At 43.8% G+C, this 15598-nt stretch overlaps 1 protein-coding gene across 2 annotated transcripts in view; it reads left to right on the top strand.

The window, feature by feature from the left end:
* HTATSF1 (HIV-1 Tat specific factor 1) overlaps nucleotides 1-3121 on the top strand; it is a 17252-nt gene extending 14131 nt beyond the window's left edge. For both annotated transcript variants that reach the window (XM_032428301.1, XM_032428302.1), the window contains 2 exons: nucleotides 225-362; nucleotides 855-3121. In XM_032428301.1, coding sequence (XP_032284192.1) covers nucleotides 225-362; nucleotides 855-2096 — 1380 coding nt within the window. In that variant the 3' untranslated portion in view covers nucleotides 2097-3121. The remainder of the gene's footprint in view (nucleotides 1-224; nucleotides 363-854) is intronic.
* The last annotated feature ends 12477 nt before the right edge of the window (nucleotides 3122-15598 follow it).

The following is a 15598-nucleotide window of genomic DNA, read 5'->3' as shown; positions in this document are numbered from 1 at the left end:
CCCCCCGCTCGTGCGCTCTCTCGCTCTCAAATAAATAGAATCTTTAAAAAAACAAGAAGCAACTAGCTTCAAGTCACTGGCTGGGGTAAAAAGGAAGAATTGCTTCTTACATAAAACCTTTAAGCTTAAATCATCAGAAAGAACACTACTGCATACCTCTTTGTCAAAGTGTATGTTTTATTTTTAGTTTTCTCATTCATTCCTTCTTTTTCTTCCCTTTCTAGAGACACCCAGATGGTGTGGCTTCTGTGTCCTTCAGGGATCCAGAGGAAGCTGATTATTGTATTCAGACTCTCGATGGAAGGTGGTTTGGTGGCCGTCAAATCACTGCCCAGGCGTGGGATGGAACCACAGATTATCAGGTAAATTCTGCAACTGTCAAGGGCACATAAATTGTATCATTACCAACAAATACCGATCTAGTGGTCCTTCAAGATGAGTTTCGGGTTCAGTTTAACCTCTTTAATGTAACGATACTTCTTATAAATAATACTTTGCATTCAGAGCCTAGAAAGAAAAATGTTTTAGTCTTTCGGTTTCTCAGCCTGAAATTTTGAGGCGTGCTCAGAAGAGTGATAAGTAAAGTACGGAGAGAGTTCAGATGTTAACTTTTTCACTGATGAAACATTTCGGCAGGACTGTGGTGTTGGGCATTTATTTAAATGATTTTAAGATCCACTCTAGTGGATCGAGATGTAAAGTTTTGAAAACTGAAGCTAGGGAAATGCTCTGATTTCCTGAGAAGAGATGCCTTATGAAATCAGGTACTTGTGTCAGTAGCAGAGGTGTGCAGAGAGATTGTTACTTCTTTGTGCCTCAGACTTATTTTAATGGCAATGCCCATTTCTCCACAGGTGGAAGAGACCACAAGAGAAAGGGAGGAAAGGCTGAGAGGATGGGAGGCTTTCCTCAATGCTCCCGAGGCCAACAGAGGCCTCCGGCGTTCGAATTCCGTTTGTGCTTTGGAAAGGGCAGGGCCTTCTAGAGTAAGGCATTTTTCAGAGCACCCTAGCACATCTAAAATGAATGCACAAGAAGCCACAAATGAAATGGCATTCGAAGAACCTATCGATGAAAAGAAGTTTGAAAAAACCGAAGATGGGGGAGAATTTGAAGGAGATGCTTCTGAAAAAGATGCCAAAGAGAGTGGCCCCGAGAAGGAGGCTGAAGAAGGCTACCCCCAGAAAGAATCTGAAGAAGGCTGCCTCAAAACAGAGTCTGAGGAAGGCTGCCCCAAAAGAGAGCGTGAAGAAGACTACCCTGAGAGAGAGTCCGGAGAAGGCAGTCCTGAGAAAGAGTTCGAAGAGGGTAGTCCTAAAACAGAGTCTAAAGAGAATGGCCCCGAACGGGAATCCAAAAAGAAGAGGCTCAAAAATGATTATGAAGAGAATGGCCTTGAAAAGGAATCTGACCAAGATGGCCCCAGCAGGGAGTATGAGGAGGACGAGAGCCCCCAAAAGGAGTCTGATGAAGACGACTCGGAAAGGGAATCCGAAGAAGACTGCTCTGAAAAGCAGTTTGACGACGGCTCCGAGAAAGAATTTGAAGAGAACGGCCTCGAGAAGGATTTTGACGAGGACGGCTCCGACAGGGAGTTTGGTGAAAACATTCTCGGTAGGGAGTTTGAAGACAATGACTCTGACAAATCGGAATTTGGAGATAGCAGCTCCGAAAGAGTGTTTGAGGAGGAAGTCTCCGAGAGAGAGTTTGACGAAGAGTCCGATGACAAGGAAGAAGGGGAAGACACATACGAAAAGGTGTTTGATGACGAGTCAGACGACAAAGAGGACGAAGACTACGCAGATGAAAAGGGGCTCGAAGACGCTGACGAGAAGATGTTCGAAGACTCGGATGACAAAGAGGACGAGGAAGAAGGAGTAGAGGTAAAGGAAGATGAAGACGTGGATGAAAAGATGTTCGAAGAGGATGATTCCAATGGGAAGCTGTTCGACGACGAGGATTCCAGTGAGAAGCTGTTTGACGACTCTGACGAGAGAGGGACAGTGAGGGGCGTGGGGAATGTGAAAGACGAAGGGCCCCTCTCCACAGGCAGCAGCTTTGTCCTCAGTAGCGATGACGACGTCGAGGACATTTAATCCCTTAAACTTGCTTGGTAGGGAGCTTCCTCCATCCGCATTCTGCCCGTGCTCCAGGGTAATTGCTAGTAGTGTTACATGAACGTGTGCCTAGTGGTAGGATGCCAGCAGAATAATGCATTGAAGTTTTCACTGTTACCTGTACTTAATGATTTTAAATCTGTGTTAATTGGCCGGCCGTTCAGGTAAAACTTCATAGTATAATGCAAGTCAGCTGGGTACTTGTCCTTTGTCAGATTTGTTAAACGCATGCAGAATAATATTTTTTAAAGTATTCTGATTGAAGTTTGTGATAATTCAAAAATAAAAATAAGTTGTTAATATGCCGAAACTGAAAAATTGGACTTGCGTTACATTGCATTTTAAATTCTTGCTGTTGCTTTATTCATACTAAAGTGTGTGGTGTTTGTGAGGACTTGATAAAGCTCGTAGGAGTCTTCTTGCTTCCAGCTTCCCTTAGCACTTACATCCCCATTTCCCCTCCCTAACCCAGAACATGTTACTAAACTTACAAAGTAAATAACACTCTGGAGTTTTTCCCTGCCTAGTCCTTGCGAGCTACTTTCATTTGTTTTCTTTTCCACCCTCTTTCCACGAAAACGGACTCTGAGATGTGCGAAAGTGAACTTTCCAAGGTCCATAGCTTCCCTTACTGGAAATACGGAGGAGATTAGAATTCTCCTGTGTACTGTTTGGGCCCCTTGAGAAGCTGACTGAAGTCATGGGACCTTTCCCCAGAAAAATGTATGCACACACTACACAGCTTTTGTGTATATACACTTTTCAGAGGTTCATGGATCCTCTGGAGTTTAAGATCTACTTGTATCATGCGTACTTCGGATTTTTGTTCTAGATTCATGGTGCCTAGTACTGTGCTGAGTTGTGTAGTCCCAATAAAAATTGGAGTCTTTCTTGATTGTGCTTTCCAAATTAAGTATTGGTGAATTGACTTCTGCTGTAGCATTAAGAAGTGACTCTCGTGAATTAGAAGCATTAAAATAAACTGCATTGGTGCTTTTTCATTATACCGTCTGTAAGTGTAATCATTACCCTCTTCAGACAAAAAAAAAGAGTTCTTGTATTTCAAGCCAAAGCTGAGAATTTAGTGGTTGATGTCTGGGATTTCTTAAAATCTCGGGATTTTCACCAGAGACAAATCCATAAAAGAGCTACAGAAGGGTAAATATAGAAAAGTCGCAGACCAAACTCAGGTTCCCTTTAAAGGTAAGCCAGAAGCATTTAAACATTCCATTGATTGGAGGATTGGTTTCCTGAGGGACAGGCTGCTGCTTCTCTTCCATATGCAGTGCTTGGAACACATAACTACAACACAGACAAGCTCCAAGACCGTTAGAAGGGGGCTGTTTTCTTTCTGACTTTTTTCCCCTGCTCATTACCTTGGCTGATACGAAATACTCATGCTCTTTTTATATAAACACCCTGGAAGCGAAGGTCACAAATAGCTGTCAAATGGTAAATGATTTGGGAGGTGATATTAGCAAACAGACATCAAGAGTCATGAAGCGCACACACACACACAGTCACCCGTTTACTAAGTAGTTGGGTCTTACTGGTCCCAACGATGGAGTTTATTGTGAGGCAACAATACGTCCTGGTAGCAAAAGAAAAGAACAGTACAGGGGTGGGTTTTAAGCACAGTGATGCTCAACAATTACCTGACAAAGTCTAAGCTTGATGTTCCTTAAAACTATGTTGCTTACATAAATATCAAATGATGTATTCCACCCCAAAGGCATGAACCAGAAGGGATGCCTTCACATGGCATGAGTGCCCTGCTCTCTTGAGTCCACGAGTACCTTGCATAGGAGTAAACTCGAAACTCCATGTTAGGAGAGAGAGATCATACTGGCCTTGCAATATTCACGAGATATTTGAAGTTACTCCTGCTTTCTACAAAAGCAACTGGACAGGGCAAATTTGGAGTAATTTGTTGCGAAGGTCTCTGTTTTCCTCCTCCATTTGTGATAACCCTGGGCTCTTTCTGAAGCCCTGAGTGGCCAATTCCAGCCCATTTGGAAGCCGCTGCCTCTTCCTTTTAAGAGCGGAATCTATTTTTCTGGTATAAATTATTTGGGTGTTCTGAGGCTTGGAGAAATGGTAGGAGTTAGCTGATTTTCTGAATACGCTTTTCTCAAATAATGTGAATCTTTAAACCAAACATTTCAATGTAATGCCAAGAAGTGCTCTTAATTCGTTTGAACAAAGCCAGGGCTTGGAGAATAGGAAGGGGCGTTTAAATGTGCCCCTTGTGGGGCACCTGGGTGGCTCAGTCATTAAGCGTCTGCCTTCGGCTCAGGTCATGATCCCGGGGTCCTGGGATCGAGCCCCGCATCGGTCTCCCTGCTCCGCGGGAAGCCTGCTTCTCCCTTTCCCACTCCCCCTGCTTGTGTTCCTTCTCTCACTGTGTCTCTGTCAAATAAATAAATAAAATCTTTAAAAAAAAATAATAAATGTGCCCCTTGTGGGTATTTGCCAGTATTCTTAGAGATTATTTTTTCCTTATGGAGTCTCACATATAAAACTGCATGCCGTTTTGGTGGTGTTTTGTTTGTGTGTGTGTGTGTGTGTGTGTGTTTTAAGACAGTCACTTCATTTAATACCAGACCGCTCAGATGATTTTTGCCTCTTACCACACCTCATTTACATGACTGGCTTGTTCATCCCTAAGTAAAATACTAGCCTGGTGTAAGAAAACAAAGTTACAATTAGCCCTTTATAAAATCACAAATCGGGAACTGCAAACAGCCTAAAATCCTGGACACCAGTTATCACAGGGATCAATTGCTTGAGAGAAATACCTCGTGGTTTAAAGTTTGTCCCACAGATTTGTCTTACTTGTCATTTGAAACCGAGAGGATTCCGATGTCGTGGGCTGTCCGAAGCTTTACACGCACAGAGCTAGAACAGGGCCGCTTGTGTTTGGAGCCCAGTTCCCCGCAGAACGGCCAGGCTGCGGCGGTAAGGGGCGCCGGGCTGGGGAAGGAGAGCGAGGCCAGCGGCAGCACGAAGGTGGCTTTGCCGCCGCCAGCATTTCTACCGCTTCCTGATGCTTCTGCTGAAATAGCAACGGCGAGGTGAGAGGAGCAAGGCTCTAAGCAGACAGCATTTCTGCACACCTGTCAGAAAGGCTAAAAACAACACGAGAAACAACAGGTGTTGGCGAGGCTGTGGAGAAAAGGAACCCTTCTGCCCTGTGGGTGGGGAGGCAAGCTGGTGCTGCCACCATGGACAACAGCATGGAGGCTCCTCACAAAAGTGAAAAATAGGGCCACCTTATGACCCAACAATCGCACTACTGGGTATTGACCCAAAGAATACAGAAACACGAATTCAAAGGGATCCGTGCACCCCTATGCTTATAGCAGCATTATCTACAATAGCCAAGATATGGAAGCAGCCCAAGTGGCCATTGATTGATGAAGGGATAAAGAAGAGGTGGTATGTATATATATAGCATATATATACAATGGAATATTCTTCAGCCATAAAAAAGAATGAATCTTGCCATTTGCAATGACATGGATGGAGCTGGAGAGTGTAATGCTAATCAAAATTAGACAAAGACAAATACCATATGAGGCCACTCATGTTGGAGAAACAAAAAAATGAGCAAAAAAAAGACAAAGCAAGAAACAGACTCTTAACTATAGAGAACCGATGGTTACCAGAGGGGAGGTGGGTGTGTAGGGGGGATTAAGGAGCACACTTACCGTGATGAGCACCGGGTGATGTATGGAAGTGTTGAATCACTATATTGGAGGCCTGAAACTCATATAACACTGCATGCTAACTATACTGGAATGAAAAAAGAAAAATAAAACCTGGGGATGCCTGACTGGCTCAGTTGGGGGGGACGCATGTGACTCGATCTGGGGGGTCATGAGTTCGAGCCCCGCACTGGGTGTAAAGGTTACTAAAAAAATTTTTTTTTAATCTGCTAAAAAATAAAGCATTTTTTGATCTGCCATTTCCAACTTTTTCATAGAAAACAGACACATGAACAAATGTTCATCATCATTAGCCATCAGGGACATTCAAACCAAAACCACACTGAGATACCACCTTACACAAGTTAGAACAGCAAAAATGGACAAGGCAAGAAACAACAAATGTTGGAGAGGTTGTGGAGAAAGGGGAACCCTCTTACACTGTTGGTAGGAATGCAAGTTGGTACAGCCACTTTGGAAAACAGTGTGGAGGTGCCTCAAAAAGTTAAAAATAGAGCTACCCTATGACCCAGGAATTACACTCCTGGGTATTTACCCCAAAGACACAGATATAGTGAAAAGAAGGGCCATATGCACCCCAATGTTCATAGCAGCAATGTCCGCAATAGCCAAACTGTGGAAAGAGCCGAGATGCCCTTCAACAGATGAATGGATAAAGAAGATGTGGTCCATATATACAATGGAATACTACTCAGCCATCAGAAAGGATGAATACCCAACTTTCCCATCAAACATGGATGGGACTGGAGGAGATTATGCTAAGTGAAATAAGTCAAGCAGAGAAAGTCAATTATCATATGGTTTCACTTATTTGTGGAACATAAGGAATAGCATGGAGGACATTAGGAGAAGGAAGGGAAAAATGAAGGGGGGGGAATTGGAGGGAGAGATGAACCATGAGAGACTATGGACTCTGAGAAACAAACAGGGTTTTAGAGGGGAGGGGGGAGGGGGGATGGGTTAGCCCGGTGATGGGTATTAAGGAGGGCACGTACTGCATGGAGCACTGGGTGTTATACGAAAACAATGGATCGTGGATCACCACATCAAACACTAATGATGTATTGTATGGTGACTAACATAACATAATAGAATTAAATTTAAAAAAGAAATTAGATTTAAATAATACTGATGATAAACCTGCAGCATCAATGTCAAATTTCTAGACTCAACTATATGTCTAAAGTTGAAAATGTGATATCTTGACCTCTTTTTTTCTTAAAGTATTTTATACTGCTTTTAAGCAATGTAAGCCTTGGGGTTTTTTGTTTGTTTGTTTGTTTTTGTTTTCTTTAAGTAATCTACACCCAATGTGGGGCTCGAACTCAGGACCCCGGGGTCAAGAGTTGCATGCTCTACCATCTGAGCCACCCAGGTGCCCCGGTGTATTGGTGATTCTTAAGAAAGTATAGATTAGGGGCGCCTGGGTGGCTCAGTCGTTAAGCGTCTCCCTTCGGCTCAGGTCATGATCCCAGGATCCTGGGATCGAGCCCCACATCAGGCTCTCTGCTCCGCGGGAAGCCTGCTTCTCCCTCTCCCACTCCCCCTGCTTGTGTTCCCTCTCTCGCTGTGTCTCTCTCTGTCAAATAAATAAAATCTTTAAAAAAAAAAAAAAGAAAGTATAGATTAGGGTCTCAAAAATCTATTACCTCAATGCTTTTGATATCACTCTTCGCTGGAAATATATTGATTATCATACTGAGGTACTAGTAGTGTTAGACTATTGATTTAGTGTATTTACACTTACTATAAGCATCTGTTTAATATAATTTGGTTCAGTCAATTAGCAAGTAGAGATTAGGCTATTGTGTGCGCATTAGTATGCTAGAAGAGGTAGGGTGGTGGGGATAAAGGCAGCAGTAAGCATGGACCCTCCTCAAATGGCAGTTGTAATCTATTTGAGACAAAGCAGTCCTCCAAAATGTGGCGTTGATCCAGCAGTATCGTTTCCAGAGCTGAGAACAGTGCCTGCCACATAATAGACGCTCAACAAATAGTTGCTGAATGAACTCATTTATGCTATGGATATACTTGCATACTCTCATTCATCACCAATGAAGAAGTTCATTGGCTTCACCACTACCTTGTACCATTCTTGGTGGTTTCAGTGTTGAAGTAAACAATGCTGTTCTTCTCCCCAGTCTTCCCGCCTCAGCAGCCCAGCTGTGTAAACCAAAAATCTAGGAATCATCTTTGATTTCTTGGTCTCCTTCACCCCCCACATCCAAGCCCTGCTGGGGCTTCTAAGTCCAAATACAGCCAGAATCTGAATACTTCTCCCCATGCCCCCTCCTACCACAATAGTACGAAGCACCCTCAGCCCTCAGAGAGCTTCTGAGCTGGGCTCCCCGTTTGCACCCTTGTCCCCTTCCAGGAATTTCCTTAATTTCTAGGGCAATTAAAATTTCACTGCCTAAGATGCCCCAACAGCATTCCATTACCATGTTCCAGTAGCTCTTAGAATAGAATCCAAACTCCTTACTGTGGCCTGCCCACGCAGTTCAGTGTGGTCTTGCTGGCCCGCCCCTCCAGACTCATTGCAGTGTGACTCTCCCTAGCACACCACTCTTCAGTCACACGGGCATTAGCTGTTTCTCATCCTGATCTCAGGACCTTTGCACGTGCCTTGGCCTGGGATGCAGTTTCCCCAGCCAAGCTGCATCTTTGTCATCCTTCAGACCGCTTAAGTCTCACCTACTTAGAATTCCTGGCCATCCTATCTATGGTACCCCGCCCCTCCTCCCCAGCCAGCTCCCCCTCCATGCCTCCACGGTGGAACCCTTTTCAGAGTGATTATACACTCTAACACTATCTGGTTGATGTGTTTACTTGTCTGGTGCCCTCCTGCCCTCACCCTAGCAGTATGCGAGCTCCGTAACAGCCCGGCTTTCTCCTGGCCCCTGCTGTCTCTCCAGTGCTTACACCAGTGACTGGCACATCATAGACAAACAAATGCCTTCCCAGGGTTGGGAATAATCATCTGGAATGTGTTGTGTTCTGTGAGGAGCTCCACATTTTTTAGAGGAATGTGCAAAACTTCAAGTAGGGCAAAGGAAGGGGAGTAATTACAATTATCTATAATATTAAACCAATGAGATAAGATTTTGAAAACGCAAGGCTCACTGGTAGAGTTAATCACTATTTGGGGACATAAAGATTATATTATTACAGTTTTATTACATTCTTGTTCATTATCTTCATGGGGAACTGGCTTTGAATTATAGTAAAAGGTCTTGGTAAGACATGTTAAGCTTTCTATCACTAGGACCTCTCAGAGGGGAGCTTATGGAATCCACATTTCTGGAAATCTTACTGGATACAAAACGTCTTTCTTAAATGAATTATGTAAAATTTCCTTTGGAAAATAATTTTATTTGATTTCTAAAATGACTTCATTCGGGGTGCCTGGGTGGCTCGGTCAGTTGAGCGTCTGCCTTCGGCTCAGGTCATGATCCCAGGGTCCTGGGATCGAGCCCCGCAAGGGGCTCCCTGCTCAGCCGGGAGTCTGCTTCTCCCTCTTGCACTGCCCCCTGCTTGTGCTCTCTCTCTCTCGCTCTTTCTCTCTCTCTCAAATGAATAGATGGCATCTTTGAAAAAAAAAAATAATAAAATGACTTGATTCTCTGACTTCTTACACTCTTCTTCCCTGTCATTTATTCTCTCTACCTGCTCTGCAAACCAGAAAATTTTACCAAAATTCTGTGACTTTACAAACTTGTTTGGGTCCCTTCCAGTCTGACTAGACATGTTATCATTAACCACTAGATCTTCATCTTTGATGACAATGAAGAAATGAGAGCCAGAGATTCAGATGCAGATGCCAACACTACTGTAGGGATTTGGACCAGTTGGCAAGAACACTGTATTTCATTTATATATTTACTGATATTTCTGTTACAAATTCACTGTCTTAATACCAAGGCAGTGAACTTCATCTCCAGCCCCACCTCGATGTTGAAACCACCAGAATGATGACAGGGATAATGGTGAAGTCGGTGAACCTCTTCAAATGAATGAGTGGGAGTGTACAAGTCCATGCATGGAATACAAGAACGGGTCTACAAATCTTAGACTTTTTATATCTGAGTCCCATGCAATTGGGAGTTTGTCTATAAAACTTTCTGAAGTGGGGCGCCTGGCTGGCTCAGTTGGTGGAGCACACGACTCTTGATCGCGGGATTGAGTTCCAGCTCCACATTAGATGTAGAGATTACTTGGAAAAAAAAAAACAAAACCTTTCTGAAGTATTAGTTCATCTGCTCATTCATTCGATGAATCCAAACTACGGGCCAGACATTTTTTTAGGTCTGGGAACACAGGGATTAACAAGAGAAAATTGGGGGAGAAATAGACAATACTAATTTTTTTTAAAATTTTTTATTTATTTTTTAAATTTTATTTTATTATGTTATGTTAGTCACCATACAATACATCATTAGTTTTTGATGTGGTGATCCACGATTCATTGTTTGTGTATAACACCCAGTGCTCCATGCAGTACGTGCCCTCCTTAATACCCATCACGGGGCTAACCCATCCCCTCACCCCCCTCCCCTCTAAAACCCTCAGTTTGTTTCTCAGAGTCCATAGTCTCTCATGGTTCATCTCTCCCTCCAATTCCCCCCCGCTTCATTCTCCTAATGTCCTCCATGCTATTCCTTATGTTCCACAAATAAGTGAAACCTTATAATAATTGACTTTCTCTGCTTGACTTATTTCACTTAACATAATCTCCTCCAGTCCCATCCATGTTGATGGGAAAGTTGGGTATTCATCCTTTCTGATGGCTGAGTAATATTCCATTGTAGATATAGACCACATCTTCTTTATCCATTCATCTGTTGAAGGGCATCTCGGCTCTTTCCACAGTTTGGCTATTGCGGACATTGCTGCTATGAACATTGGGGTGCATGTGGCCCTTCTTTTCACTACATCTGTGTCTTTGGGGTAAATACCCAGGAGTGCAATTCCTGGGTCATAGGGTAGCTCTATTTTTAACTTTTTGAGGCACCTCCACACTGTTTTCCAAAGTGGCTGTACCAACTTGCATTCCCACCAACAGTGTAAGAGGGTTCCCCTTTCTCCACAACCTCTCCAACATTTGTTGTTTCTTGCCTTGTCAATTTTTGCCATTCTAACTGGTGTAAGGTGGTATCTTAGTGTGGTTTTGATTCGAATGTCCCTGATGGCTAATGATGATGAACATTTTTTCATGTGTCTGTTAGCCATTTGTATGTCTTCTTTGGAGAAGTGTCTATTCATGTCTTCTGCCCATTTTTTGACTTGATTATTTGTTTTTTGGGTGTTGAGTTTGAGAAGTTCTTTATAGATCTTAGATACCAGCCCTTTATCTGTAGTGTCATTTGCAAATATCTTCTCCCATTCTGTGGGTTGCCTCTTGGTTTTGTGGACTGTTTCCTTTGCTGTGCAGAAGTTTTTATCTTGATGAAGTCCCAAAAGTTCATTTTTGCTTTTGTCTCACTAGCCTTTGGAGATGTATCTTGAAAGAAGTTACTCAAAATGGTTGAAAGACCTCCATGTGAGGCAGGAATCCATCAAAATCCTAGAGGAGAACATAGGCAGTAACCTCTCTGACATTGGTCATATTTTTTTTAAAAAACATTTTATTTATTTGTTTGACAGAGAGAGACACAGCGAGAGAGGGGGAATGGGAGAGGGAGAAGCAGGCTTCCCACCGGGCAGTGAGCCCGACGCGGGGCTCAATCCCAGGGCTCTGGGATCATGACCTGAGCCGAAGGCAGATGCCTAACGACTGAGCCACCTACCCCTTTATCTTTAAAAGATAAATTCAGGGGCGCCTGGGTGGCTCAGTCGTTAAGCGTCTGCCTTCGGCTCAGGTCATGATCCCAGAGCGCTGGGATCGAGCCCCGCGTCGGGCTCCCTGCCCGGCGGGAAGCCTGCTTCTCCCTCTCCCCCTCCCCCTCCCCCTGCTCATGCTCTCTCTCTCTCAAATACATAAATAAATAAAACCTTTAAAAAAAGATAAATTCAGATAGTGCTGGGAACAAATCTAATCAGGGTGATTTTCTACAGATGATTTGGTAGAAGGAGAACATTCCTTAGGGTGCTAAGAAGGGTAGGTTGCTGAGGAGGTGACATTTAAGACAGCACCCAAATGATGAGAAACAACCTGCCAGGTGAAGAGCTGGGGAAGACTGTTCTGCACAGAGGGAATAACAAGCAGAAGGACTCTGAGGCACAGCTTGAGAGCCATGGAAACGGCATGGGTTTATTTGGAATGGCATGGGAGGCTATTAGAGAGTTGATATTTAATTAATTAATTAATTAATTAATTTTTATTTATTTACTTTTTAGAGGGGGAGAGGGAAGGGGCAGATGGAGAGAGAGGGAGAGAACCTTAATCGGGCTCCACTCTGGGCATGGAGCCCAATGCAGGGCTCCATCTCACAACCCTGACATCGTGACCTGAGCCGAAATCAAGAGTCGGATGCTTAACCCACTGAGCCACCCAGGTGCCCCAAGAGTAGATTTGTAAACAGAGTGGTAATGCAACCTGGTTTCTGTTTCAAAGGGATCTTTTTAACTGCTGTGTAGAGAACGAACTATAAGGACGAGTAGAAAGGAGGCTATCTTGGTAGTCCAGGCAAGTAGAGATGGTGATTTGGACTAGGGTCGTAGCTATGGAAGTGGTGAGAAATGCTTGGGTTCAGGACATATTCTGGAGGTAGGTATAGCGTGGGGGATGAGGACGTTAAGAAGTTTGGGTTTTGTAAGTACGGATGTTTCTATTATAATGATGATTCTGAAAAACTTTGAATTCTGCTAATGCGTGTGCTAGAAATAATAGGGTTTGGGGGAAATGTAGGGTTAAGGTAAACCACTTCAAAACCCATAGAACATGGTAACCAAAGCATTAAGAAGAGCAACACCAATTCCAATAATAGTAATATCTCTGCTAGAGTTACACTGCTGATGGCATTTGTGCCCTATATCCCAGCCAGTTAATCCTTTGCAGCCTTCAACCCCGGGGTCAGCTTCCTCCTCCATGAAGGGAGTCCCGGAGGGCACTCCCTTCTAATAGAGACCATTTTCATTGAAATTAAATAAATAATCCAGGACATAGGCTTTGTTATTTTTCATCATTTTAACACAGGAGAAATGCCTTTCTAGCATCTTCATCTGTACTCACAACTTTGAGAGATAGCTTCCCATAGAAAAGACCACAGCCATTATTGAAACCACTAAGCTAGCCACACTAGTAGCTGAAGGAAGGTCTCTGTAGATTTCCTGCTCTCTGCTTGGGGTCTTCCTATATTGCTAAGACCTTCTTTTTAATGGTGAGGAAATTTGCCACAGATTGCTTCAAATGTTGCCATGCTAGAAAAACAGCATGTGAACCAACACAATTTCTATGTTATACCAACGTCAGTCCCCTATCGCTTAGTCGGTAATTCCCACCAAAGAAACACACACTGTAGCGAACAGAGTGTACAAGAGAAAGTCTTTTGTGTTTTTAGGCAGAAGAGTGATGTGATCTGGTTTATGCTTCAGAAAGATCATTGTAAGGTGCCTGGCTGGCTCAATTGGTACAGCATGCATCTCTGGATCTTGGGGTCGTGAGTTCAAGCCCCACATTGGGAGTAGAAATTACTTTTTAAAAGATAAAATTAAGAAAATAAAATATAAATAAATAAATAAAAGATCACTGTGACTGGAGAGAAGGAGAACAATGGAGGAGAGGGCAGGAGTCCAGGTGACAGGTGATGGTGGTTCAGACTAGACAAATAGCAGTAGAGATGGCGAGAAGCTATTGCATTCATTCTGCATATAGTTTGGAGGTGGAGGTGACAGCATTCGCTGATGGAGCAGATATGGGGATTGAGAGCAAGAGAAGAATCAAGAATGACTTTCTAGGATTTTGTCCTGGCCAAGTGAGTGACTGCTGGAGCTCCGAGCTGTAGTAGGGAAGCCTGGGGAAGGGACAGGTTGGAGGAGGGGAGCAACCGATGGCTTCCGTCCCGGCCACATGGTTTGAGATGTCTATATGACATGTGCATGAGATGCCAAACAGGCAATTTGATATGCCTTTAAAGCTCCGGGGTTGAAGTCAGAGCTGGAGATTTAAATTTGGTGACATCAGCATAGACATGGTATTTAAAGCCAGGGGCCTGGACGAGGAGTCTGCAGCCTTCCAACATTCCTGCCATATCTGACTCTGGTTCTATTTGTCTCTTCCAACTGTTTTTTGCCTTTTAATATGTCTTGTAATTTCTTCTTGTCTTTACTTTTTTAAAAGATTTCATTTTCTTAAGTCATCTCTACACCCAATGTGGGGCTCAAACCCACAACCCCGAGATCAAGAGTTGCATGCTCCACTGACTAAGCCAGCCAGGTGCCCCTGATTCCCCCCAAAACTTAACTACTAATAGCCTCCTGTTGACTGAAAGCGTTACCAATAAAATAAAGTCGATTAACATGCATTTTGTATGGTATATATATTATAAACTGTATTCTTAAAATAAAGTAAAGCTAGAGAGAAGAAAATAACATTAAGAAAATCATAAGAAAAAAGAAAAAATCGTAAGGAAAATACAGTTCCAATAATGTACTGTATTTATTGAAAAAAATCCATGTATAAGTGGATCCATGCAGTTCAAACCCACGTGTTCAAGAGTCAACTTTCCCTTCCCCCAGGTCAGTTAGGCTCTGATAAAAACCCTAGCAACTTGCTTCTCTTGAGGGCAGACCTTGTTACGAAAAACCAGAATGCAAACAAACAAACAGAAAACCAGAATGCTCTGATGTGTTCAAAGTGGTTCGTTTCCCCCTCCCCCTGCCGGAAGCAGGAGGCGGCATTTTTCTCGACTATTGAGCCTGAGAACCTGATCAAGCTCCTAGAGCTACAACTCACAAAACTGGGGACCCACTGATGACTGGGTTCCCCTGGAGTCTTTGGTCTCTCTGGCGCCTAGCCTCCAGCAACGTGTCAATTACATGGCGGGGTTTCCTGCCCAGCGCGGCTTCCCTTGGAGCTTTGTGCTCCAGTAAGTTGTGACTCTCCGTATTTGCCTGTCTGGCTATCCAGTTTTCGGGGCAGCAGTTGGCTCTGTGAACTCACTTCTCTAGTGAATCTCTAAGAAGAGTTGTTGATTTTTCAGTTTGTTCAGCTCTCCGCTTATTAGGATGGCAAGCTTTTTACTTGCCCTGATGAGCACGGGGAATCTTTTTTTTTTTTTTTAGTGGATTATATTAAATCATGTTGTATGCTGCTGGGATGCTGCAGAAGGGAGGAAGGGATGTGCAGGAGAGGAGAGGATAATGGCCAAGCTGAAGCCCTAGAGTAGCCTATTTCAGCGGGAGGGATGCCGTCAAGTGGCCTTTGGCTGGGCAATTCCATTGATCCATGCGAGTTGTCTGGTGGCCAACATCACGTATAGCCCTGCCTTGTGTCCAGCAGTTTTCTCATCTCACCCTACCAGGCCAAAACACATTTTGTACTTTCGCTCACTTTGGGGACCGGACTAGCTTTTAAGTGGATTGTGCAGAACTGTCTGCTTAAAAGTCGCTCACTGAATAGCAGTGGAGATCGGGCACCCCCCACAGAGGCGGGCAGCAGCCCCCCATCGGTGATGGGGCATGTAGGAGCACACCCTCGGGACTCCCAGAAATACTCTGGGAGGAAGAAGCAGACCCGAAAAGGACTTAGGAGTCCTGCAAATGTACGTGATCAAGGGAGCTCAGATTATTCGAGCACGAATGTCAACGTGACCT

Source organism: Phoca vitulina, unplaced genomic scaffold, assembly GCF_004348235.1.
Source record: "Phoca vitulina isolate PV1807 unplaced genomic scaffold, GSC_HSeal_1.0 scaffold39, whole genome shotgun sequence".
Taxonomy (NCBI): Eukaryota; Metazoa; Chordata; class Mammalia; order Carnivora; family Phocidae; genus Phoca; species Phoca vitulina.
The sequence above is the reverse complement of the archived record's forward strand: the minus strand, read 5'-3'. Positions and strand labels throughout refer to the sequence as shown.